Consider the following 26,523-nt stretch of genomic DNA (forward strand, 5'->3'; position numbering starts at 1 on the left):
TTTCCTTTGTGTTGATGGTTTATTTGCGCAACATTTCACACCAAGTAGACAAGATACTTATGCTTTCATTTGGAGAAACACCAAACCAATAAACACTTGGGTTGAGTAAAAAATAATGAGAATAATCACATATTTATTTGTTTAGGGAACAAAAGCTTTCCCATAAAAACTGATGTCAAAAAGAAACTCAAATTCATAGTAGCTATGCTGCTGCTTTTAGTTGGATGAAAAGATAGTTTTAGAATGACCATAAATACATAGAAAATAGATGACACAAATCAAAAGTTATTATCATCCACTTGCAAACTATCAGTTGGAACGTACCTTTTCAAACAAAATGAACTTGCCAAGAAAAGGCACTTCACTAAAACTCAAATACAATACTTTTTTTTTTTACATGTGGATACTATGTATGCATTTTGCTACAGAAAGCCTTACAAAAATTATTCTAACAAAGAGTGAGCATTGTAGACAAAACACACACACACACACACACACTTGGCAAATATCAAGTAGGAAAATACAGTATCAGTTCTAAAGCGCAAAAGCATGTGGGACTGAGTGAAAGAGGACACCAACCAGCAAATCTGAACTGGGGGCGCTTCCTGGCAACTGAATCAAATAAAGCACTAGTTCTCAGTTCTACTGACGTGATACATTAAAAGTCTTGATGGTATATATACAGTGGCTGTCTGCGGTGGTTGAGCGCGAGAGCTCACAATCACGACTATCTTACCGGTCTGACAGCATCTCTAGCATCCTTCCCTTTCCTTCATCATTTGATCCATACACCCAAAGAGAGCGTAAGGATCCCTAAATATAACGCTTGCGTCAGCCTCCTATGATATGTCTTGTCATCTGTCTGCCCAACAGACATGCTCATAAAGAAGCAGTTGGTTTCAGATGTTCAGCTAATGTTTTTTTATTTTGATTTGTTTCATTTTATTTTTCAGTTGTCCCACCTGCTCTTTTTACGCTTCGGTGGATCTGGGACAGCAAAGCTGTCATCCCCTCTGTCACCCCTCCCATCCCCACTAGCCCTGTCTCCACTTTCCTTGTCACTCCTCAACTCATCTCTGTCCCTTCTGCTTCCCTCCCCGTTACGGGTGTCACCATGGCGGCTGCTGCCATGGCGATCCCTGTCCCCATACCGATCACGATCTCTGTCGCCTTGACGTTCGCTGTAGCGATCACGCTCTCCACTCCCACTGTGCCGGTCGTTTCTGTCACTGTGCCGGTAGTGACTGTCACCATGGCGTCCTCTGTCCTCCCCATGCCTGTCGCGGGAGCTGTCCCTTGGTGATGGTGGGGCAGCGGGAGCGTAACTGTGTTGTGATGTGGTTTGACTGTTGGCCACTGAGCTCAGTGAGCCAGCGCTGGTAAAGCCAGCCATCTTAGTTCCTAAGCTTAGAGCTGGTGGAGGGGCCATGGACGAGATACCTGCTCGGGACCGATCTGAGCCCTCAGGAGCCTCTGTGGGCACTGAGCTCAGACTACCAGCACTAGTCCAGCCTGATGAGCAACTGGACTTGGTGGTGAGCTTTGGAGAGACGCCAGATGCAGCCACAAAGTGGTTTTTGTACTGTGCCTGCAAAAAAGAAACCATACAAATGAAGAGGTTAGGTGTCATGAAGGAGACAACCAAGTTGGATACAAGGAGACTGTACAACAGAGAGAGGGATACCTGGAAGGCTTGTTTCATTGCTGACATGCGGTCTCCCATAGCCCCAGTGGCTGGTTTGCTGTAGCTTTCATAACAACTTGAAGAAGATGACAACCCACTGCTGCGTTCCTGGAAAGGCAAGAGAATGTAAGTGAAAGCAAGAGCTCTGTATCTGATTTTGAAACATAACCAGAAAAAAAAAAAGTAAAATTTAACACCAGAACAACCGGGATTTCACGCCTACCTAAAACAACCATGGGCGGCCGGTTTTTAAACTCTATATTCTGTCAAGATAAATACCCAATTGAGATATTAATGCATTGCATATGTCAGTATGTCTGTTAGGAAACGACTGACACCAAAATTAATATTTTAACAGCTATAATACTATTTCTAAACAATTTAAACTTCAGAGAGACGTGGTCGAACTTGAATAGCAAAATTGAAAAAGTGAAAATATTACCTGAAAAACGAAATGGAAAACACATATTGCTAATCTAACAAACGTAACAAGGCCTATAAAACGTGAAATGTAAAGAACTGAAAATAAATACTGAAACAGTCCCAAACAACGAGCGGAACTTAAAAACTACTAGAACGACCGTGGGCAGTCATTTTGTCTGCCACGGTTTTTAAACTCTATATTCTGTCAAGATAAATACCCAGTTGAGATATTAATACATGTGTTAATATGTCTGTTATGAAACTAACCAACACCATAATTAACATTTTAATAACGTTAATACTATGTTTCAAACAATTTAAAATGGTCACTGTCCAAAGCCTGTAAATACTGCACCGCCTCGGTGGTAGTCATGGTGCGTCTGTAAAGGCGTCTGTAACCAGACATGTTGGCAATAATCAAAAATCAAGTTTAGACTATTACTCAGCACTGGGGAACGCTAGTGTGTTTCTGGGACACAGCAATGAACTTCACGAAGGAAATGATACGACCAACACACGTCATAAATAGTGACATGATGCGCACAATCACACGCAAATTACGAGCGGTCATTTTGACCGCTCAGGGTAATTTCAGGTAGATCTTATCATCAATTTTTTTTTTGTGCAATTGATCTAAAACTCATTTTAATGCAAATATATGCAATTTTGGGAGCATTCAGGGAGCAGCAGGTATTTTTTTTTAATTTTAAGTTATTAAACGCTGAAAATCCTAGTGTTAACAAATAACTGTGGTTTTAAACCTATGTAAATTATGTATATTTGTAATACTAGTGTTACATACGCTTGTGTTATTTCTAGGGAGGCACCAATACCACTTTTTCACCACAGGTACTGATTCCCGGTACAAATTTATGCATCGGGCAATACTGATACTTTTGCTTAATGTTGTAGACTTAGACCATTAGTTTGGGGCCAATGGGCAAAATAATTTTGATAGGATCAGTTTTTTTCCACCATTAAAGAAATACAGGCCTCCTTATGCCAAAAAGGCATACAATTTTGCTTTTATTCATAACGTTATATGATTGGCTTTTGGTATAGAATTTTAGTCTTGGGTAACATCTTAGATAACGATATTCCATTTTGACCTGGTTTTGGCCCGATATCGGATACCAGTATCGGAATTGGCGCATCCCTAGCTTTTTCCATTTACCAAAGGTAAGTTCCATCATTATAATAGCTGATGGTTTTGTAGTAATTATTTTGACCCTTTTATTTTACAGTTTTTCAGATCATTATCTTCATTATTACCATCATCCAAAAACACATCATTCATTCATTCATTTTCCAAGCCGCTTATCCTGATGAGGGTCACGGGGTGCTGGAGTCTATCCCAGTGCTCATTGGGCGGAAGGTGGGGAAACACCCTGGACAGGTCGCCAGTCCATCACAGACAAAAACACATAAAACAGACTTAAATCATGACTCACAGAGCTTTCAGAGCCCAAGCCCGGTCTCTCTCTGTACCCCAGGCCACCACCTCCAATGTTCAGCCTCTTTCCTTTACCACCTTTGAAACGGGATTTCCTGAACCAGGGATTCTGGGTAAAATATAAATTTGGCAAAGTTATAGACATTGTTCAGAAAGGGCAATGTGTGGAACCATGCTACCAAGCACCACTAATTTATAAATAAACTAACCTGCATAGCCAAGTCCATCAGCTCTTTGGAAACACTTTGATTGGCTCCTTCCAGATTCCGGACAAGGTCACCAGCAAATGATGTGTCTTTATTGGTCAGGAGAGTGTAAGCCACACCCTTTTCTCCAGCACGGCCTGTTCGGCCAATTCTGTGTGTATGTGTGTCTATGTCTCTTGCCACATCATAATTCACTACAGTGCGAATTGATGGGATATCCAGACCCCGGGCTGAGGATGAATATGGAAAAAAAATCTAGAATACTTTTCTTTTCACTAGAATGTTTCTTTTATGTAACTCCATCGCTTGCACTTACCTGCCACATCCGTAGCCACCAAAACTGGCAAGCTCTTCTTTTTAAAGTCAGCGATGACCTTGTTCCTTTCACTCTGGTCCATGTCTCCGTGGAGCAGGCCCAGCTTGTGGCCCTCCTGGGTCAGGTTAGCAGCCAGCTCATCGCTGTTGGCTTTCTTGGTGACAAAGATGAGTACTGAACCGGAAGAGGTGAACTCAACCAGGCGACGTGTCAGCCAGGTCCATTTGTCTGTCCCGCTGGTGAGTAGCTCCACCATTTGTGTCACATCCTCATTGGCCTAAGAAGAGGGTGAAAGAGAGAGGTAAATACGAGGAAAATCTCTCTTTCTGTGTCTATGACTCAGGGCTGTGTTCACGATACTCTGCTTTCTTTTCAAATGCAGTAATTGCCACCTTACTTTTATTCCGAAAGTAGGTGCTGTGAAAAAAAAAGCACTGACCAGAGTTTTTTCGTATTTCAAAAGCAGAGCTTTGGACTTGATTGCAAGATTTGAAGGGTTGAACAGTTTGGGAGAGAGTGATTAATAAAGTGGAAGACATGGGACTTCTCCCTACATCTGACCATCTAACTCCATTTACAAAGCAAGTGCAATGAGCTCTCTGTGTGCCATGGTCAAACATAAAAAAACAGAAACCAGTAGGACAAATAGTGAGCAGATTTATTATTCATTTACATAAGATTGGTCCCATTTTCCAATGTGAACAAACACTACATGCTGACCATCACTGAACAGAGAATTGGAGCTGCTAAGAAGGAAGTAGAAATTTGCAAAAGCACCTTCTCTACAGAAAAATAAATGAATACAATAAAATAAAAGGGCAATCAGATGGTGCAGTAGTCAAATACACTAGCATCCCATCCCCTTTCGGTTGAGACCCTGGTTTTGCCTCCAGCTCAGCCGTGCATCCCAGCGAGCACAACTGAGAGCCAAATAGGGAATGTGCTCCGCCATCGCAATTAGCGAGGTGGTGGGGTGTCTGTAGAGCTGTGGGGAGATCTGAGTGAAGTACCACGTCCCAGGGAAAATAATGCTTTCTCTGCATAGGTTATGTTCCCCCAAAGAAACCTGCAGCTGGCAGGTGAAAAGGAGTGGTCCGCTTGCTCCACATGTATCATGCCCGCTCCAAATTCCCCCCACCTGACCCTACTCCTTGTTTTGGAGTGCCCTCTACTGGGTTAGGGTTAGGGCCCTTCAGAATGGAGCTACAAGGTGTGAGTCACACAACATTAAGGAATCTTTATGAATGTTTATGACTGTTGTTATTGTCATTCAGTCAATTAAGTCATTTTTAATGCAAATCGATACTGTTAGAATTTGTTGTAGCAACCCAAGTAGGACCGAGCAGCTCGATTTGATATATTTCACGCGTCTCCAGCTCAAAAACAGACATCTCAAACAGTGTAAACTTTGCATTAAAAATTACATAATTGACCGAATGGCATTTCATAAACATTTAGAAAGATTGCTTAATTTTCATGACAGGTGTCATGTCATGGTTATGATGGTGTCGTGCCAGTCTTATGCACACCTTTTCTAATAAGGTGTTATCCTGTCCTGCACTGATATCAGATGAGCAGGCAAGTGCAGAAAATTTGCTGCTGGATCGTTTTTCAAGCTTTATACATGGTACTGTACCGTCACTCACAAATTGTCATGTCAAACAGTTCTATTGACATCACGAATAGAGTTTTCTTTAATGCTTGTTACAACGATCCAGTTACATCTACATTACTACTAGAACTACTTTCGGCTGCTCCTGTTTGGGGTTGCCACAGCGGATCATCCATTTCAGTATGGAAATCTGATTTATGATCTGCATATTTGATTTGGCAAAGATTTTAAGCCAGATGCCCTTCCTGACGCAACCCTCCCCATTTATCTGAGCTTGGGACTGGCACCAAGAATACACAATTACATCTACATTAAACTAAGACATTCCATCAGGTTTTAAAATTTTTGCATGAATATTTGAAAAGATATATATATTTATGAGGTGTTCGGGTAGCGTAGCCGTCTATTCTGTTTTCTACCAACACGGTGATGGCCGGTTCGAATCCCCGTGTTACCTTCGGCTTGGTCGGATGTTCCTACAGACACAATTGGCCGTGTCTGCGGGTGGAAAGCCGGATGTGGGTATGTGTCCTGGTTGCTGCACTAGTGCCTCCTCTGATCAATCGGGGTGCCTGTTTGGGGGGGGGGGGGCTGGGTGGAACAGCAGGATCCTCCACACGCTACATCCCCCTGGTGAAACTCCTCACTGTCAGGTGAAAAGAAGCGGCTGGCAGCTCCACATGTATTGGAGGAGGCACGTAGTAGTCTGCAGCCCCCCCGGATCGGCAGAGGGGGTGGAGCAGCAACAGGGACAGCTCGGAATAGTGGGGTATTTGGTCATATACAATTGGGGAGAAAAGGGGGGGGGGCACTGGTAGCCATGTTCTATGTTACACTGCCTCAGTTCGCAAAGCATTCTGAGAATGTTCTTCTACCTCGCCGTTTGGCGTCTGCATCTGAAAACGCTCTCTTTGGAGGGCCGTTTGGGGGGCTAGATGACCACTACCCCTTGATCCACAAAGGAAATGGGACACCTTACCATATGCAGCCACATGCAAAATGGAGGGGTAGGGCCAAGGGGGGAAATTGGGATTTGGCCACAGAGAACACACAAAGAAGTCCATGACCTCCTCAGCTGTGGCATGCATCACGCAATGTTGGTGCCTTTGAACAGGGATTTGGACATGCTAAAATGGGATGAAAATATAACCCCACCCCCCCACCCCGACAGATAATGATCTTAATAAAAAGTTAGTCCATACCTCTCCAATGTCTCCCTGCACCACACGAATGGGATCTACTAAGATGTCTCTGGCTAGTCTTTCTATCTTCTTCCGGAAAGTGGCGCTGAACAGAAGGGCTGAGAGGGCAGTTGTGATTAAATGAGAAAACGCCTGGCAGCTGAACAACTAAGGCAAATGCATCAAACACACACAATATCGATATATACCAGAATATCTGCGTACAGAGGCAAAAACACCATGTTTTAAGAACCCAACAAAGAACTGTTTGTTAATGTAAAGTATAATGTCAAACCAAAATTAATTTTCAAATAATACTCACCCAAATATTTCAGATCTCATTTTGTGAGAAATGTATAGGTTATATCTACTTGCTGTTAGTATTTACAAAAAAACAAAAAAAAAGTGTAGCACCATATGACAATATACAGATTTCATCATGATACAATGCCACTGAAAGACAGTAAATGATAATATTGAACTACTGTCCTGCGCTAATTTAGACTCCTAAGACCACTTGGTATCCACTTACTCTGTCTGTCTGGGCGGACATGGCTGGCAATAGATCTGACTTGATATTCTGAAAAAGGAAAACAGAAAAATAAAAAATACCTGCACAGATTGTTAAGTCACAGTGAAACAACAAAATGTTTAGTCCATATAGTTTTAGGTATGCATAAAATGGCAACTCACCAAAGCCCATATCAAACATGCGATCTGCCTCATCAAACACAAGGTATGTCACCCTCTGCAGGGACGTGGCCTTCTTTTTCACATGGTCAATAAGCCGACCCTGTGCACAGACAAACACAGTAATGTGGCATTTGTAGTTGTGGAGCATGAATATTCTTTTTCTGAGATTAGAAAATACATAGAGTGTTACATCTGCAGAAAACTGGAGCCTTCCCTTCTTACCGGGGTGCACACAACAATCTCTGCTCCCTCCTGAAGGGCCTTGGCCTGCTCCCACATGCTGCCTCCTCCATACACTGCCACAGAGCGCAAAGAATACGCTTTCCCGAAACGTTTACACTCTGCATGGATCTGTGCAACATTTACAGGGATGCTTGTTAAATTTTCTTTAAAAAAATAAACTTCATCCTTAATCCTAATTTGCACAATATTTCATGGTTGAGGTGTTACAGCAATTATTTCGTGTCATCAACAAGTCTGAAAGCCATCTCTTCCTAGTTTTTACCTGCTGACAGAGCTCCCTGGTAGGACACACTATGACTGCGATGGGCCCCTCTCCAGCTTCCAGTTCCTTCTGGTCCATGATATGAACCAGCATGGGCCAGATGAAAGCTGCGGTTTTCCCACTGCCAGTTTTGGCAATGCCGATCATGTCTCGCCCAGACAATGCTATGGGTACTCCCTACATCCCAGGCACAGCAGAACATAGGAATAGGTGCTATTCATGTTAGCATTCATTCATAATTCCTATTCCTACATTGTGTAATTTCATCTCCATGACTTTTGCTATATTTGTGATGTACCTTTTAAAGTTTTGTTGTAGAAAAGAACTATATGAATATAATTATGATCAATATTATATTTTCAATTACTAACATTACTATTACCAACATTACTATTGTTACTGACATAAACATTACAGGACTCTACAGTGTGAGCATTTATACCTGCAAACTAAGACAGATGACTGAGAAGACTCAAACATGAGCATCTGTGCAAGTACAAATTTAACACTGGAATGACTGGGATTTCACCCCTACCTAAAATGACCATGGGCTATCAAAATGACCGCCGGTTTTTAAACGCTATATTCTGTCAAGATAAATGCCCCAATTGAAACATTAATGCATTCTATATGTTAGTATGTCTGTTAGGAAACGACTGACACCAAAATTAACATTTTAACAACTTTAATACTTCTTTTTCAAACAATTTAAAATGGCCGCTGTCCAACGCCTGTAAATACTGCAACGCCTTGGTGGTAGTCATGGTGCGTCTGAAACGGCGTCTGTAACCAGACATGTTGGCAATAATCAAAAATCAAGTTTAGATTATTACTCTGCACTGGAGAATGCCAGTGTGTTTCTAGGACACAGCAATGAACTTCACGAAGGAAATGATGCGACCAACACACGTCACAAATAGTGACATGACGCGCACGATCACACACAAATTACGAACGGTCATTTTGTCTGCTCATGGTCGTTTTAGGTAGGTCTTATAACTTTTTTTTGTGTGCAATTGATCTAAAACTCATTTTAATGCAAATATGCAATTTTAGGAGCATCCAGGGAGAGGCAGATCTGTATCTTTCCCCCCCACAAAGTTATTAAACAAGGATGATCCATAATGGTAAAAATGACCAGCTGGTCGTTCTTTTTTTAAATACACAGGGCTCTGTGGTTATAGCAGCACAAAAAAATATGACACCAAAGTTTGTCCAGTCAGTTGCTAAGCAGAGCTGCAACAAACAAGTGATTGTTGACAGCTGTGAGCGTCAGGTTGCAACTTATCAAAATGACAAAGTTTTGGGGATGTAAGACAATTGTTTCATTTTATATATTACATAGCAAGCAAAACAAACACCAGAAATATGTTGACATTGAAATGTCGCAAACAGGGGCATCTGGGTAGTGTGGCGGTCTATTCCGTTTCCTACTGGCATGGGGATCGCTAGATCGAATCCCTGTGTTACCTCCGGCTTGGTCGGGGATCCTTACAGACACAATTGGCTGTGTCTGCGGGTGGGATTTCAGATGTGGGTATGTGTCCTGGTCGCTGCACTAGCACCTCTTCTGGTTGGCTGGGGTGCCAATTCGGGGGGGGGGGGACTGGGGGGAATAGCATGATCCTCCCACGCACTACATCCTCCTGGCGAAACTCCTCACTGCCAGGCAACAAGAAGCAGCTGGCGACTCCACATGTATCAGAGGAGACGTTGTAGTCTGCAGCCCTCACCGGATCGGCAGAGGGGGTGCAGCAGCGACCGGGACAGCTTGGAAGAGTGGGGAAACTGGCCAAGTACAATTGGGGAGAAAAAGGGAGAAAAATATCCAAAAAAAAAAAAAAAAAAAAAAAAAAAAATGCAAACATCTTCAAATGAAGGGGGGACGACCTTGATTTCTGGAAGGACGATTATGTACATGACCTATACATGGTCCTGCAAACTGATCCATTCTTGGACCCAATTCATATGGTGCAAGAAGCAAGAACCGTAAAATACACTCATATGGCTGCCGGCTGATGAAAAGAGTTTGCTCCTGCTGAGGACAGGGTTAGGCATCGTTTGGATTTTAATGACTCTGATTCCGATTCTGCTTTTCGATTCCGGTTCTTAACAATTCTCGATTCCGGTTCTTTGAGAGGCGGGGTCAAAACAGGTCACACGCTTATTTCGCAGAAGAAAAATTTATTTAAAAAAACTTCATACAAGCCATTCTGTTTTAAGAACGGATCATTCATGTGAATGTCTCATTCCTATATCTATATTTACAACAACTGTCTTCATACATGAAGATGAAGAAATAGAGACACAGTCTCAACCTGGTCCGGACTACCAGGTATTAAACTCCTTAAATTAGAAACTGTTCTTGTTTAGAAAAATGAGCATATCTGCCTTCTCAGGCTGTATACGTGAGCATTCAGCACAGAAAAAATACATTTCAGTATTTGCATACAGTTTATAGCAATTCGCTCATGTGTAAGTTGTTTGCTGTCTCGCTGTTGCGAATAAGACAAACGTTATTAATTTTCACTTACCCAATTGCAACGAAGTGTTGCTTGCTCAGGGTTGGCTGAAGAGGACGTCGAGGCTGGAGATGGAGACCGGTGCAACGTGTCAAACACGGTACACTGGTTAATTTGTACACCATGTAGGCGAAGGCGTTTGGCCATATTTGTTGCGCATCCTCCCTTGCACGAAATAATTTTGCCACAGGCGTTGTGCCAACCCTTAATTTTTCAAGGCAAAATGAAGCCACACTTTCGACCGCCACTTGCTCTGGTCCATGATGGTGCACATTTAACTTGCTCTCGCTAAGGTGGAAACTACGGAAGTTGCATGCCGCCACCACGGAAACTGAAATAAACTTTAGCGCGAGTGAAATTTATTTAGGAACCGATAGGCAGAATCGAAATTTTAATTTGTTAACGATTCCTTTGGAATCGGAATTTGGAACTGGTTCTCGATGCCCAACCCTACTCACGAACAAGGCCATCCCCAGGCCATGAATTTGCATTCAACTATACAGCTTAGTTTAAACTATGAATTTAATTGGCATCATAACACTGTGTTTGTAGCAATTCAAAAAAGCTGCATTTAGGATCATTTATTCCCTAATATATTCCTGTGTTACACTGGTGCTGTCCTAGATGGAGTCGAGGAGTCGACTTCATCGACTTCAAACGGTGGGAGTTGAGTCGGAGTTTCATGCGAGCGAAATTTAAAACAGACTGTGTAAATCAGATGGAAGTAAAACAAGGTTATCTTGAAAAACAAGGCTCTTTACTTTGGCGTGGAGGAAACGGGGAACAAAATATTAGCGTGGAGACGACCAATTTCAGATTATTGTTGTATTATAATCAAAATTTATCATTTAAATGGAGAAACGTATTTTCGTTATTTTACTTCAAAATGCAGGAGGTCATCTCAATATGCAAGTCAAAATGCTGTGACGTGCAACGGAAAGCAGGACCCCTGCTGCTTCCACATCCCAAAATGCTCCAGACAGGAGTAGTAAAATGTAGACTAAGCTTTGCCTCCTCAATTGCCTTACATAAGAAAAATGGCATTGATATTGACCCAACTTACAAGGTAAGCAACGTGCAGAAATGACTGGTCAAACAGCGCGTAAAATGGAAGCACTCTCCGAAAAATTGAAGGCAGCAAAGTTAATTAATTAACCTAATGGGCTCCTCATTATTTTCTGTGCTCAAGCCCTACATTAGTATTTTATCATTAGCTAATGCTGCAAAAAGTAAGGTTGCTTGTACAATACCTGGCATTGAATTGGTGTGGGCTGAGTGTACTCAGACTTGCGTATCTGATGCATTAGTTGCTCATCAAACCCAAAGTGGGCAAAGCTGGTACAAGGTTTTGGGGGCGCAGCACCAGATACCTGAAAAGTAAAAAAAAAAAAGGGATAAAAATAAAGGCATTAGGGTTTTTGATGTGAAAAGTCATATTATGTAAGCATCTGCCTCCAATAAACATTTACACATCCACACTGACAAGAAAAAAAGAAAAGTTACTTATCCTGCCAATTTTCTCCAGCTGTGTTTTTTTATGTGCCAAAAATATTTTAGAGCCATGTGCATCAGAACAAAATCTTTGAACCAAAATAAAAATCAACCACCACTGCTACCAAACCAATACGTTATAGAAAACTGAAATACTGTCCAAGATTCCAAGTAAATAGATCTAGATAGCTCCAAGTGTAAGTGAGTGTGTGCAGAGTGTGTGGTGAGTGAATGTCCTCAGGACTTACCCGCAAGTTCAGTTTTTGTCTCAGCTCCAAGACTTGAGTTCCTGTCAGGTTATTGAGCTCTTCATGCTCATTGTAGAAGTTCTTCTCAAACGGTGGATAATCGATCTATACAGACAGAACAACAATGGCAACAATAGATGCATTAGACAAATTTTCCCTTAATAAAGTAATATCTATGGTTGAAAGAGAGCTTTTAACCTGTCTCTATGAATGACTAAGCCTTACCTCTGAGTGATCAATCGGTGGTAGGGGCATAATGATTTTCTTGGTGGTGGGGGCAATCGGGTTCCCATCACTGTCATAGTCTATGTTCTCCTCTTCTTCCTCCTGGGTCAGTCCAGCCGTGGGATTCTCGGCCATGTAGCGGAAGTAGGCTTCCTGGAGAAAGCACAGCATTATATGTATGTGAACCACTGAACCAGTTTGCCTGTTTAACACAGGACTCAGGTATCAAGAGATGGAGACTAGGGATGGGTACCAAAACCCGGTATTAAACGGGCACCGGTGCTAAATTATTGAAGACCGTAGTATTGATAAGCTCCGACGTTAACGGTTCTGCTATCAGTATTGGAAAAATTAAGAAACTAAATTCCCTATTTATTTAGGCTACATAAACATTATCTTGCACCTTTTATCTCACCAACTCAAGTTTCTAATTTGACATTCATCTATGATGGGCTGTCCCAGTGGCCTCTGGACAATGCTTAGCATCCTGCACATCATAATCTTCATACATTTTATAATTCCATTATAATTCTGTTATCCTCTTTCAATATTGTATTCTGTAAATTGTGTAAACATAACATCCATTGCACGTTGCCCATCTTGGGAGAGAGATCCTTCCTCTGTTGTTCTCCGAGGTTTCTTCCTATTTCTTTTTCTCCATGTTCAACATTTTTTTTAGGCAGTTGTTCCTTATCCGATGTGAGGTTCTAAGGCCAGGATGTTGTGTTGCTGTAAAGCCCCTTGAGGCAAATTTGCAGTTTGTGATATTGGGCTATACAAATAAAATTGACTTGACTATGATGCGTTTTTCCTATTCCCAATACAGAAGAGAGATCTCTCTCTCTCGGCGCTTTTTTTATGTGTGAGCTGAGGGGCAGGGCCAGCTCTCTGCCTCTCTCTCTCTCAGACGCGCACACGCACACAGAGAACTGCCAACCTTGAAGAAATATTATGAGTACCCCCACAACACCAACCACCCCCCGCCCTGCGCGCGCGCACCTGACAGCCCACCACCAATGTACGCTCCCCCATCCCCGCATGTGCGCACCTGATAGCCCACCACCAATGTACGCTCCACCGTTGCTCACCCACCACCACTGAGATATCCAACATCATAATACATAAAATACACATAATATACTTTCACCAATCGAGATTTATTGTCAGAACAGCTGTACAAGTGTTGTACAGGAGGCATAGCCCATGGAAACTTCTAAAAGTAAACTGAGGACATTCTTTGTTCTGCACACGGTGCAGAACGTGTGATAAGGTACCCTGGACATGTGGAGGCAAGGCCATCTCTCCCGATAGCTGTCCAGAAATCTTTGTTGTTTCCGAACCTTCTTTTGATGCGGTTCAGCCATGGCACGCAAGCCTACAGTTTTTGTCTGTGGGCTAATGGATTCGGGGAAACGTGACGGTTAGCCTACTATTTGCAACACACACACGACATCGTATAGATGAACGGCAACTTATTATCTTTTCAATGCTGTTTGCAGCAGGTGGGCGAGTGGGTTCAAATACTGCCCTCTGATTGGCCGAAAGCTTTTCACTCCACTTACATAGATTGCTGTGGCTCAGCGGCAGAATCAACTTCATAGAATGCATAGAAACTGAAACCGGCGAAATGCGAGATGCAACAAAATGCGTACCTGGAGAGCAGTGAATCGCACAAGTGTACTTAAGGGTCAAAATGCGTGCCAAGTACGAGAAATGCGTACATGTTGGCAGGTCTGCTCTTAGGGACAATGGCAGAAAGAGAACTGAACGGTCAAAAGTCTGGTTATACTTCACTAGAGTCAATGCTGACAATGCTCATTGCAACAAGTGCAACAAGTCTTTTGCATGTAAGGGTGAAAACACAAGCTGTCTTTTGAAACATCTGGAGAAAGTACATCAAATACAGCTGGGAAAATGCAGTTTTCGACCACCTAGCTCGTAGTTCCTCTCTTGTTGCCCCATCCACCTCTGATATGTTATATGTGCTAGCAGTGTAGAGCCCACACAGAGTTAACTAAATTGTAGAAACATGGGTTGATGATTAAAAGTAACACTCTGTCTTTTGATTGTCACTTTTTACAGTATTTTGATAATAGGGAGGTTTATTGTATATGTACATATACATATATATTTATACCTGTTTTGGATAAAAAAATGTGTAATGCACTGGTGGCACACTTGTATTTTCATGTAAAACTTAATAAACAAAGTAAAAAAAAGAAAAAGTAACACTCTGTCCAGACATGAGAAAATAAAGCAATGTTAATTCTGTTCTTAATTTGTTTTGGGTTTTTTTCTCTTAAAAAAATAACAAAAAGAACTGATAAGAGTACCGTTAAAGTACTGGATCGATAAGCAGTATTGGTAGGAGAAGTTGCGCCATTAAAACCTTAACGATACCCATCCCTAATGAAGACTCACGAATACCTAGTGAAATAAAGCTCTGTAAGGAAGGTCAAACATTTCTTTCCACAAGCACAAATCAAATATTTTTTTTACTTGAATTACATATCGACTGATCATGCTTTGTTTTTAACCATTTGTTTAACAAATTGAAAAATAATTGCAAGACAATTATAACTATTGTGATGATGCTTATAAATATGCAGCTGGTATTATTAAGGAAGAGGTGGAGAAGGGAGGGCAAAGTAAGGTTTGAGTGGGTAGGGAGGGAATGGTTGGTCCGGAGACCTCTCTGATCAGAAATGTAGTGGATTAAGAACTTTGGACGGTTCACTCACTTGTTCATCTTCTTCTTCAATGTCATCACGAATACCCCTGAAAAGACAATGGAGAAAAAAAAAAAACTTCCCTGCGACTCGTTCATATACCCAAGGTAGCCCTCATCCCACTATGACTAAAGTCATTTAGCTGATGAAGTCCTCCACTGAACTAATGCCAGTGAATCAGTTGAAGAGATACTAAAGAACCAAATATCGTATAGAGCTCAGTTGTTATAATAGTAAGCTCTGCTTTAAAGCATTGGGTTTCCTCTAGTCGTTATCTATCTAGCAACGCTAATAAACTGGCAAATTTGTGGGCTAATACCTTTGCTTACCAAATGAGATAAATCATGTTTGATGCTTTTTTTCTTGGTTGGATAGTTATCAAAATGCATGGTTAAGTTAAAATTGGAGCTCCTGTATAAGGTCCATAAATTACACTATGTGCTAACACAGTATTAAGCAAAATACATGCAAACAAAATTCAAACAAATGAAAAGCTTACTTGGCTGACTTTTTCTCCTTTTCCTTCTCCTCTAGTTTCCTCATGTCCTTGGCTGCTTGGCTCTGGAACAGAAAAGAAACATTTGCTTAGGAAAATAGCTAGGAAAGTGGATGTGCTGTTGAAAAGGTGAAAAAGTGCACAATATGCTTTTAAATAGCGCACAACATGCTTTGAATAATAATTAATTTCAAGAAACTCTTGCATGGGGACATAGTAGCAATAATGGGATAGGGGTATAACAGCCAGGTAAAGCTGTAATTGTAAGTTAGTTAATGGTTGCCTCATTAGCTGTAAAGCCTCTTTTTAGGCCAGTGTTTGAACAAGTCTACGATTCTACTAAAGGGAAATGTCAACAAAAAGCATCGAACAATATTTTCTTATTTAGATATAAACACTAGAAATAAAAAAATGTACAAAAAAGACTCCTACAAATATTACAATTGGCAGTCAAGCCAAACAGTATACTGGAGCTTTTGCCTTTTTTGAAAGCACATTAGCTTATCTGAATTTCAATTCTCTTCTCACCTCCACCTCTGCCATGAAGGCATCCAACGGGTCATCTTCACTGTCTGAGCCTCCACCAGACTGTAACTGTTGCCTTGTAGGCGAGTTCTCAGCTGGGATGTATGGGAGATCCACACTGCTGCCGGACTCCTCTTCATCATCTTCAAAATACCTTGATTTTAAAAATTAGAAAGACATTGGCAATGGTTTAAGAGAGTGGTACATTGATAAAGGATTCCAGAATAAAATCTAACTAGCTAAGGGGTTTAATTAGTTTGTAAGTGTGTGTATGGGGGGGGGGGCATACTCACGCATTCTCTTCATCAAAATTGGCTCTTTTTGTCCCTATTTTGTAGAATGAAGGGAGTTGTTGGTTCTTTCCGTAACCCCCTGCGGAGGCTGAGGCCCCAAATGAGGTGTGAGACTTCTGTGTTAGACGGGGCTCTTCTTTTTTACCTCCCCCTCCAAGAGCAAATCCTCCAAAACCAAAGCCTCGCTTTCCACTTGGACCACCTTTATTCCAGTTCATAACTGCGCTGTTAAGTAAAAAGGGGGATGTATGAAAAGTGTTGGCTTCGGTTTGCTTTAGGAATTGGAATATGTAACTGATCCAAACACCTGAACTATGTGATCTCTTGGTTCAGTGCTACCAAAGAGCAAGCAATAGTTCGATGTTAGCTAGAATAGTAAATGAGAAAGACGCGTGTCTTTGTTAGCATGTAGCTAGTCCAATTTTACTTGCGTCGCACAGCACTTTAAGGGAGGCATGCCATGTCCGACTTGCATTAGGGGTAATCAATAACACCGATTCGACAGGACTTCTTGTTTTCAAGTGTCTGTTGAGTCAAAGGCCGCGAAACAAGGCGACGTGCGACGCGGACGATGTGGGTGTGCGAGGAACGAAGCTTGACGACGTGCCGTAGCTGTGACTCTATTACAGCTACCTTCGACAGCCGGGATATTTGAACCATTCTTTTGTAAGTAGCATGCCTTCACCTAGTGATTCGAGTGTTTGCATTTAGTATTTACCTGCTTTCTAATTCTCAAGGAAGATCCTTATTTCGCCAACAGACCCAAGTGACGTTTCGTCATCAAGCCGCAGAGATATTCGTTTAACGTGTCGTCATTTTTGAGCGACGCGTTGCTTCTCGACCAATCGTCTCAGAGCCCTGTCAAAAACACTCCGCTGGAAAGGATGCTTAGCTTGCAAAGACAATAACTAGGCTATTTTTTTTAATTCTCACCGGACATCGTCGCTTGAAATACCACACAGGTAGGTTACCGAGTCGTATGCAAGGTGCTCTGCTGTGATTACTAACTCGACTGAGGATGGTTAGCTGACGTTAACGTTAGCGTACAAAACGAACACGAAGATCCATTATCAAAAACTGTTAATGAAAAGCTTGGCTCACGAAGAAGGCGCCCAATTGTTTTTTTATGTGTTGTTACAATGGTGAAACAGGTTTATCCCTACTCTCCATACATGTATACTACTAGCTTGCCGATGTCCAACAATGCAGTAGCACATGACATCGAGGAGTGGGGCACATCATATGCCATCTTGATGTTTTAGTAATGCCATCATAGTAGATAGAAATGGGATTACTCCAAACGCCTGCCCGTGAAAAAAGTTAGCGAAGCATAATATAATATCAATGAACTAGGATAGGTATGTAGAATAATGTAACGGTTAGAACGTCACCAAATGTCCACGTGGAAAATCAGAATTCTTATGCAGCTCAGGTTTAGTGATTTAATATCCATTGTAATATAAGAGGTGACTTTTTAATGTTTCCCATTTGAAGGGAATACAAAAAAGGTCCCTTCTAACGGTGGCTGTGCTCTTCTCCTCAGATAATAACTGGATTAGTTTCTGAAATTATTTCACATTCGACGGGATCCATGTCTTTTCTTGTAAGTAAAGTTTAACAACTGCACATGAGCACAATTTTGTCTAATGGATATGAATGAGTTGCTGTATCCTTTCATATGATGCTGCAGTGTCTGACGTGAGCCAATAACCAAGAGGGACCATTTAAGTTTAATTAAATTAACTATTTTCCATCACTGACCATATGCCATCTTTTTCCAAGCTCACATTGTAAGCAGCCAGACAGAGGATTTGTCATCATTTTCTGGCAATATCATGGAGCCATACTGATAAAACTTGATAGAAAGTACCAGAGACCAATTCTTCTTTTAAACAAGTGACAGTTGTTGCACATCAGCACTTCCATTTGTGAAACTGCTCTAAATTAGGTTGTCATGACATTGAATCATCTTCATTCAAAAGCTTAAACTGTCATTATGCTTGTGTGGAACCTTTCCTTATTCTTGCTTGATTTCCCCCCCCCTCTTTTTCCATGTCTGTAATTAACTTTCTGTGTCTGTCAGCGTTGGGTATCTGAGAAATTGAGTGTGGAGAGCCTGCGGGATTTGGAATTATTTGGAGGTGAGGTACAAGGCAGTCCAGATTACAATGAAAAGGTTCAATACTCCATTGCTTGAAACATTAGGCACTTTACCTACTGTATGAATGCCTAATACAGACAGAAAAATCCATTCTAATCATAGCTTTGCTCTCAGTGAGACTGCTTTGCCCCACTTCTAACAGAAACACCCTTTAATCATCTATGTTGAAATGACAATTTGTATTTTTTTTCCTAAATTAGTCCATCAATTATGTATTTCTCGTCTGCCAATGTGTCAGTTGCTATATTTCAAAACAAATTCAGTCAATGTCCTGTGTGCATCAAGTAGTCTGTGCTATAGCAGCTAATGCTTCTTGTAGCTGTTTTTTTATCATGAATGCATAAAATGTAGTTTGATTTTATTTCATTTTTATTTGTTTTAACACTTTTTGCAACAAGATCTAAATCTTGACCCAAGTATTTTGGTGATGCATGCTGTGGACAGCAAAGTTGCACAGGATTTTGCATAGCTTATCTCCATTTTGACATTGTCAAAAACTTTGATATTGTAGTTTCACCACTTTAGTGATAATGAGAAATTTGAGATGAGACGGTGAGTTTTATCATTTCCACAAACACTGCTTAGGCTAGTGATCTACTGTTTTGAGAATGTTTTAAGGATGATCTCTAATTTTTCATTACACACTTTACTCCATGTAAGCCTAAACATTCAGCAAAGTTCTGGCTGGCTTACCTGTGTTCACTTAGTAGTAGATTCTAGGATATGTAATTAGTTAAGGCTATTAGTTCCCTCTGCTTTAAATAAGCTGTATGAATTGATTGAAATACTATTTATCCAGGAATTCCTTTCAGTTCAGCCTTTAGCAGGCCAGGTCCTCTGCTACCAGGATGTCTTGATGAGTTATATTCAGCAAAGTGGGACTGACCTGTAATATTGAAGTGGGACTGACCTGTAATTAGAATTCTGTAATCTAGAATTGATCTAAACCATAAATTATGTTAGCTGGGTGTAAAAAATTACAATAAATTCTAAATTCAACTGGAGAGCCATGTTGAGAGGTTGAGTTTTAAGTACCTTAAAAAAAAGCTTGACTGAGCATGTTCTTCTATAGCAGCACCCTGTTTCACATCCCTGCAGACCAACTTCACCTGATCAGAGGCTTAGCAATTATGTTTTAGGTGTCCTTGTGCAAGGATCTCATTGAAGTAGTTTTTGTGAGGAAAAATCATTTACTTCCCCTCACGTTTTTTACAATTAGTTTGGGATTTGAACCAGCAAACCTTTGGTGTTAAGTCTGTCTAACCTCTAAAACACTGCCGCCTGCAGTGTGTTGTCACGTCAAATTAGTGTTTATTGTCATATGCACAGTTAAAAACAAGCTTCCCTGTACAAAGAAATTCTTCCTTTGCCTTCCACTCTGAATGCTGTTATCAAAGAAACACGAGGAATATAAAGAAAGAATATAAAATAAAGGAAAAATAAATAGATGAATATCAGCAGAGATATTCACCCTCGATTGCTTCCTTTGTTGTGAAAATCAGACAGGGTGAGATTTTCACTAACAGTTTTTAAGAGAGATTGAACTAAACTCAGCAGAACAAGCTCTGATCTGTAACTTGGAAGATTACAGTCATTTGGTAAGAGATTTAAAACTTGCTTTGAGTTTTGATTCAGAGTTGATTTGATTCGGATACAAGGTCTTCCGCTTCCGGTGTGGGAAGATGGTGCCGGAATTCACGTTTGCAGCGGCCTTACCCAGCACCGGTGTGGGATGATAGCGGCACGAATTTACGTTTGCGGCGGCCTCACCCAGTACCGTCCATACAGTGTCTTTGTCCATGTCTGCGTCTAAGTTTGTGTCTCATTTGATGGCTGTGAGAGCTAGCGTTTGATCAGCTTGGAGAGTTTTGTCTGCTTCATCCTGTGGGCCCAGGGACCATGGCCCTGCCTGGAGCTGTGCCCAAAGAGGTAACACCAAGGGCGGTCTGACAGACGCGGAAGCGGGGCAGGCTAAGCTAACTGCTAGCCCGTGGAGACCGGCAGTTCCGACAGTCATCCTGGTGTTCGCTCTCTTGGACAGTGATTTTTTTTGTTTGTTTTGGATATGTTGGATGTATGTGTTTTTGGAGTTTTTTTTTTGTAGTTTGATCATATGTGTTCTTGTGGTTTTGATATGTGTGGATTTGTGTGTTGCACTGCTGTGGGCTGGGGAAACAATATTCCTTCTCATTTCATGAGTATGGAATGAAATGACAAATAATGTTTCTGATTTAGGCCGTTATCAGGCTTTTTTTGGGCCGAGCACTTGCTAGTTTCACTGTCTGAGCTTCAATAACTGTGTCAGCAAACTCGGTTCGCGCCCTCTGTTGCTTCCTTTGTTGTGAAAATCAGACAGGGTAGATTCAACTGTGGTACTTCCTGGTATTTAAACACAGCTGCGCTGTAGCGTTAGCAGAAGCGTCAGCCCTCTTTGGGCAAAGACTGAATTGGGTAAAGACCTGCAAGTCTACCTGTGCGAGTCCACCAAGCAAGGACACTGACTGGTAATTCCCTTTTCTACTATTTTATCTTGTTGCCTTCCTCACCCACCGTGTGCTACAGAGACATCCCTGTCATTCACCGTTATCGAAAAAAATCGCATCTGTCGCAGATAATGCAACCCTGAGAACCTGTATTCACCTAGGAAAGCCTCCTGTACTCACTCCTCCTTTACTTTTGACTTATGGAATTGCCAATCGGCTGTAAGCACTTGCTAATGTGTCAGACATTCAGGTACTAGCCCTGACGAAAACCTGGATACGTCCAGAAAACACTGTCGCACCGGCTGCACTCTCTGTTGACTCTGCTTTCTCACACACACCCATTCTGTTGGGCGTGGAGGCAGTACGGGTGTCCTCATTTCCAAAGACTGGAAATTTACTGCGGTTTCTTCGCTAAGTAACAACTCCTCCTTTGAATTCCATTCAATCATGGTTACTGCTCCTATTAAGCTATTTGTGATTGTCATATACCGTCCACCTGGGTGTCAATTGGGGAACTTTTTAGTTGAACTAGACTTGTTACACTCAGCCATTCCTGACGATGACACAGCACTGATTGTCATGGGAGACATTAATATCCTTACTAAAAAAAAACAAGCGACTGACTTCCTGTCTCTTCTGTTCCCCACATACAAGGCAGGCAATACTCTGGATCTGATTTTGACTTGGAACTGCTCCTCAGCAAATCTGACTGTCCCCCCTACACACACACACACACACACACACACACACGTAGCAATATCAATTTATTCAGTTCATGACCTCCTTACTGGAACATCCTCTTGTTCCTCCACGAAGGGTCTCCTTCCGCCAAAACTTCCAGGCCTTTACACCGACCCAGATCTCCAATGACGTCTTGGCTTCCATGCCTCCTCATAATAAATTCTCTTCACTCCCTGTCAATGAGGCTACAGGCACACTCTGTTCCTCACTAGCCTCCTCACTTAACAATCTCTACCCTCTAACATCCAAACCTGCTCGTAATGCTCCCCCTAGTCCATGGCTCACCGAGGTCATCAGAGAGTAAAGGGCGGAGCTCAGAGCAGCAGAGAGAAAAGGTTGTAAAACCAGAGAGCCCACTGACCACTTACTATCAGAACACAATCTGTGGCGCCACTGATGCTCGAAAAGTTTTTTTTTTTTTTGCTTTTAACTCAATCCGCCTCCTCCTCTGACCTCCACTCTGCTCACTCCTAACATGTTTGCCTCGTACTTTACTGATAAGGTTTCTGCCGTCAGTAATCAGTTCGCTACGCCTGACCAACTCTGTCTGCCACAGCCAGCTAACAGTACATCATTCACTTCATTCTCCCCCCTGACTGGGGAGGAAGTCTCCAAGCTTCTGCTGGACTCTCGTCCCACTACCTGTCCGCTGGATCCAATACCATCCAACCTCCGACAGACCATTTCCCCTGCACTTAACCCCATAATCACACACATCATCACCTCCTCGCTTACAACGGGTGTGTTCCCTATTGCATTTAAGCAAGCTCAGGTTACCCCACTGCTCAAAAAACCTACACTCAATTTAGCCCAGGTTGAAAACTACAGACTGGTTTCACTCCTACCCTTTCTTTCAAAAATACTTGAGCGCGCAGTCTTTAACGAAGTCTCTGAATTCCTTTCTGAGAACAATCGGTATGATCCGAATCAGTCTGGCTTTACGCGGGGTCACTTTATCGAGACTGCATTCCTGTCGGTAATAGAATCATTGCGTTTCGCTAGAGCTGCTGGTCAGTCCTCAGCTTTATTGCTGCTAGGTCTGTCAGCTGCCTTTGACACGGTTAACCACCAAATCCTCCTCTCCACACTCACTGAGCTTGGTATCTCAGGATCTGCCTTCCGCTGGTACATGTCCTACCTCTCAGGGAAATCTTTTAGAGTATCTTGAACGGGAGACGTGTCCAAACCATATGGCTTATCCACAGGGGTACCTCAAGGGTCAGTGCTCGGTCCTCTTCTCTTTTCAATATACACCACATCACTTGTGGTGACCAGACTTGTGTTTGTATGTGATGAGCATGTGGCTGTCAGCTTATCAATGGGCCTGTGTTGTACACCTGGTGTTGGCTAGATGTTGCACTTTTCTCAAATGTCTAGGAGGATTAAAAGAAAAAATATTGGAATTGACCACAAAACTGAAAACAGGGGAAAACGAAAAGGATAATGAGGAATATAATTATTTATTATGTTAAATTGGCGTGTTTTTACTAGTTTGGTATTGCTATTCAAAATCTATTTTTGGCACAGTGATTATTGAAGGTTAGTTGAATTCTGGAGTGAGTTGGATGAAGTGGTGGAGAGTGTACCCAAGGGGGAGAGAGTAGTGATTGGAGCAGACTTCAATGGGCAGTGGGGAAGGAAACAGAGGTGATGAGGAGGTGATGGGCAGGAATGGTGTCAATGAGAGGAATGTTGAAGGACAGATGGTGGTAGATTTTGTGAAAAGGATGGAAATGGCTGTGGTGAATACATATTTCAAGAAGATTGAGGAACACAGGGTGACATATAAGAGTGGAGGAAAGTGCACACAGTTGGAATATATCTTATGTAGAAGGCACGATCTGAAAGGGATTGGAGACTGCAAGGTGGTGATAGGGGGCAGCATCGGATGATGGTATATAGGATGACTTTGGAGACCAAGAAGAGGAAGAGAGTGAAGGCAGAGCCAAGAATTAAATGGTGGAAGTTGAAGAAGGAAGACTGTTGTGTGGAGTTCAGGGAGGAGTTAAGACAGGCACTGGGTAGTAGTGAAGAGTTGCCGGATGGCTGGGCAAGCACTGCAGAAATAGTGAGGGAGACAGCTAGGAAGGTACTTGGTGTGTCATCAGGACAGATGAAGGAAGACAAAGAGACTTGGTGGTGGAACAAGGAAGTACAGCAAAGTATGCAGAGGAAGAGATTGGCAAAGAAGAAGTGGGATAGTCAGAGAGATGAAGAAAGTAGACAGGAGTATAAGGAGATGCAGTGTAAAGTGAAGAGAGAGGTGGCAAAGGAAAAGGCATATGGTGAGTTGTATGAGACGTTAGACACTAAGGAAGGAGAAAATGACTTGTACCGATTGGCTAGACAGAGGCACCAAGCTGGGAAGGATGTGCACCAGGGAAGGGTGATCAAGGATAGAGATGGAAATGTGCTGACAAGCGAGGCGAGTGTGTTGAGAAGGTGGAAGGAGTACTTTGAGGGGCTGATGAATGAAGAAAATGAGAGAGAGAGATAGAGATAGAGAGAGAGAGAGAGAGAGAGAGAGAGAGAGAGAGAGAGAGAGAGAGAGAGAGAGAGAGAGAGAGAGAGAGAGAGAGAGAGAGAGAGAGAGAGAGAGAGAGAGAGAGAGAGAGAGAGAGAGAGAGAGAGAGAGAAGGTTGGATGATGTGTGGATAGTGAATCAAGAAGTGTGGAGGATTAGCAAGGAAAAGGTGAGGGCAGCTATGAAGAGGATGAAGAGTGGAAAAGCAGTTGGTCCTGATGACATACCTGTGGAGGCATGGAGATGTTAAGGAGTGATGGCAGTGGAGTTTTTAATTAAATTGTTTAACACAATCTTAGAAAGTGAGGGGATGCTTGAGGAGTGCACTAGTATACCGATACAGATTTTCAAGAATAAGGGTGATGTGCAGAACTGTAGCAGCTACAGAGGTATAAAGTTGATCAGCCACAGCATGAAGATATGGGAAAGAGTAATAGAAGCTAGGTTAAGAGAAGAGGTGATGATCAGCGAGCAGCAGTATGGTTTCATGCCACGGAAGAACACTACAGATGTGAGCTTTGAGAATGTTGAGTGAGAAGTATAGAGAAGGCCAGAAGGAGTTACATTGTGTCTTTGTGGATTTAGAGAAAGCATATGACAGGGTGCCAAGAGAGGAGGTGTGGTATTGTATGAGGAAGTCGGGAGTTGCGGAGAATTACTATGTAGGATTGGTGCAGGATATGTATGAGGGAAGTGTGACAGTGGTGAGGTGTGCGGTTGGAATGACAGTTGGGTTCAAGGTGAAGGTGGGATTACATCAAGGACTGGCTCTAAGCCCTTTCTTGTTTGCAATGGTGATGGACAGGTTGACAGACGAGATCAGGCAGGAATCTCCGAGGACTATGATGTTTGCGGATGACATTGTGATCTGTAGCGAGAGTAGGTTACAGGTGGAGGAGAGCCTGGAGAGGTGGAGGTATGCACTGGAGAGAAGAGGAATGAAAGTCAGTAGGAGTAAGATGGAATACATATGTGTGAATGAGAGGGAGGACAGTGATATGGTGAGGTTTTAAGGAGTAGCGGTGATGAAGGTGTGTGAGTTTAAATACTTGGGGTCAACTGTTCAAAGTAACATGGAGTGCAGAAGAGAGTGAAGGCAGGGTGGGGTGGGTGGAGAAGAGTGTCAGGAGTGATTTGCGACAGAAGGGTACCAGCAAGAGTTAAAGGGACGGTTTACAAGATGGTTGTTAGACCAGCTATGTTATATGGTTTGGAGACAGTGGCACTGATGAAAAGACAAGAGGCAGAGGTGGAGGTGGCAGAGTTGAATATGCTAAAATGTTCATTGGGAGTGATGAAGAAGGACAGGATTAGGAATGGTTATATTCCATACAGCTCAGCTTGGACAGGACAGCTCAGGTTGGATGGTTTGGAGACAAAGCAAGAGAGGCAAGATTGAGATGGCTTGGACACGTGTTGAGGAGAGATGCTGGGTATATTGGGAGAAGGATGCTGAATATGGAGCTGCCAGGGAAGAGGAAAAGAGGAGGTTTATGGATGTGGTGAGAGAGGACATGCAGGTGGCTGGTGTGACAGAGGAAGATGCAGAGGACAGGAAGAGATGGAAACGGATGACCCACTGTGGCGACCCCTAACGGGAACAGCTGAAAGTAGTAGTAGTAGTAGTTGTTGTAGATTATTGAAGGTTAGTTGCATGATGGAAAAGATCTTGGGTTTTACATTTTAGTTGCAAGCTTTGCCTCATCTTAATTTTCCTGCTGACATGTTATTACATAATGTTGCATGTTTGTTGAAGCACACAAGTTTTGTTTTGGCTTTGCTCTGTTCTCGATGCATGACACAATAATGTGTCTGGGAAGAACATTTAGATAGAGTCACTGGTTTTGCTTCGTGTAATATGTAATTACATCTTCTGTGCTGACGGAAGCAATTTATTAAGGTCACATAGAATTTATTTATTTGGACCCAAATGAAGGTGATCTCCCCACTGCTTGAACTTGTCCTGGTTAATTATTGGCAGAAGTGCCTAAAATGATGATGCTGTGTGCCTT

At 42.2% G+C, this 26,523-nt stretch overlaps 2 protein-coding genes across 5 annotated transcripts in view; one reads left to right on the forward strand and one right to left on the reverse strand.

Annotated features, from left to right (window-relative positions):
- Positions 1-17,399, reverse strand: ddx42 (DEAD (Asp-Glu-Ala-Asp) box helicase 42). Of its 2 annotated transcripts, XM_056287479.1 has the most exons (18): positions 17,321-17,399; positions 16,603-16,827; positions 16,313-16,463; positions 15,788-15,849; positions 15,301-15,337; positions 12,560-12,712; positions 12,335-12,439; positions 11,846-11,965; positions 8,074-8,250; positions 7,791-7,919; positions 7,569-7,668; positions 7,408-7,455; positions 6,897-6,994; positions 4,083-4,359; positions 3,770-3,996; positions 3,559-3,669; positions 1,685-1,792; positions 1-1,588 (listed from the first exon to the last, which is right to left on the reverse strand). In XM_056287479.1, the coding sequence occupies exons 2-18, from the start codon at positions 16,818-16,820 to the stop codon at positions 950-952; spliced, it is 2,760 nt and encodes a 919-aa protein (XP_056143454.1). In that variant the 5' UTR covers positions 16,821-16,827; positions 17,321-17,399; the 3' UTR covers positions 1-949. The 2 variants fall into 2 exon arrangements, with proteins under 2 accessions (XP_056143454.1, XP_056143455.1); XM_056287480.1 differs by lacking the exons at positions 15,301-15,337; positions 16,603-16,827; positions 17,321-17,399 and having other exon boundaries at positions 16,313-16,379.
- The window catches only part of strada (STE20 related adaptor alpha), an 18,849-nt gene continuing 9,526 nt past the window's right edge, over positions 17,201-26,523 (forward strand). The window contains exons 1-2 of one of the 3 annotated variants that reach the window (XM_056287481.1): positions 17,463-17,564; positions 18,146-18,205. In XM_056287481.1, the coding sequence (XP_056143456.1) occupies positions 18,194-18,205 (12 nt within the window). In that variant the 5' untranslated portion in view covers positions 17,463-17,564; positions 18,146-18,193. Of the gene's footprint in view, positions 17,269-17,462; positions 17,565-18,145; positions 18,206-26,523 lie in introns of those variants that run through there. The other 2 variants (XM_056287482.1, XM_056287483.1) reach the window with 2 other exon arrangements.

Source organism: Lampris incognitus, chromosome 10 (genome assembly GCF_029633865.1).
Source record: "Lampris incognitus isolate fLamInc1 chromosome 10, fLamInc1.hap2, whole genome shotgun sequence".
Lineage (NCBI taxonomy): Eukaryota > Metazoa > Chordata > Actinopteri > Lampriformes > Lampridae > Lampris > Lampris incognitus.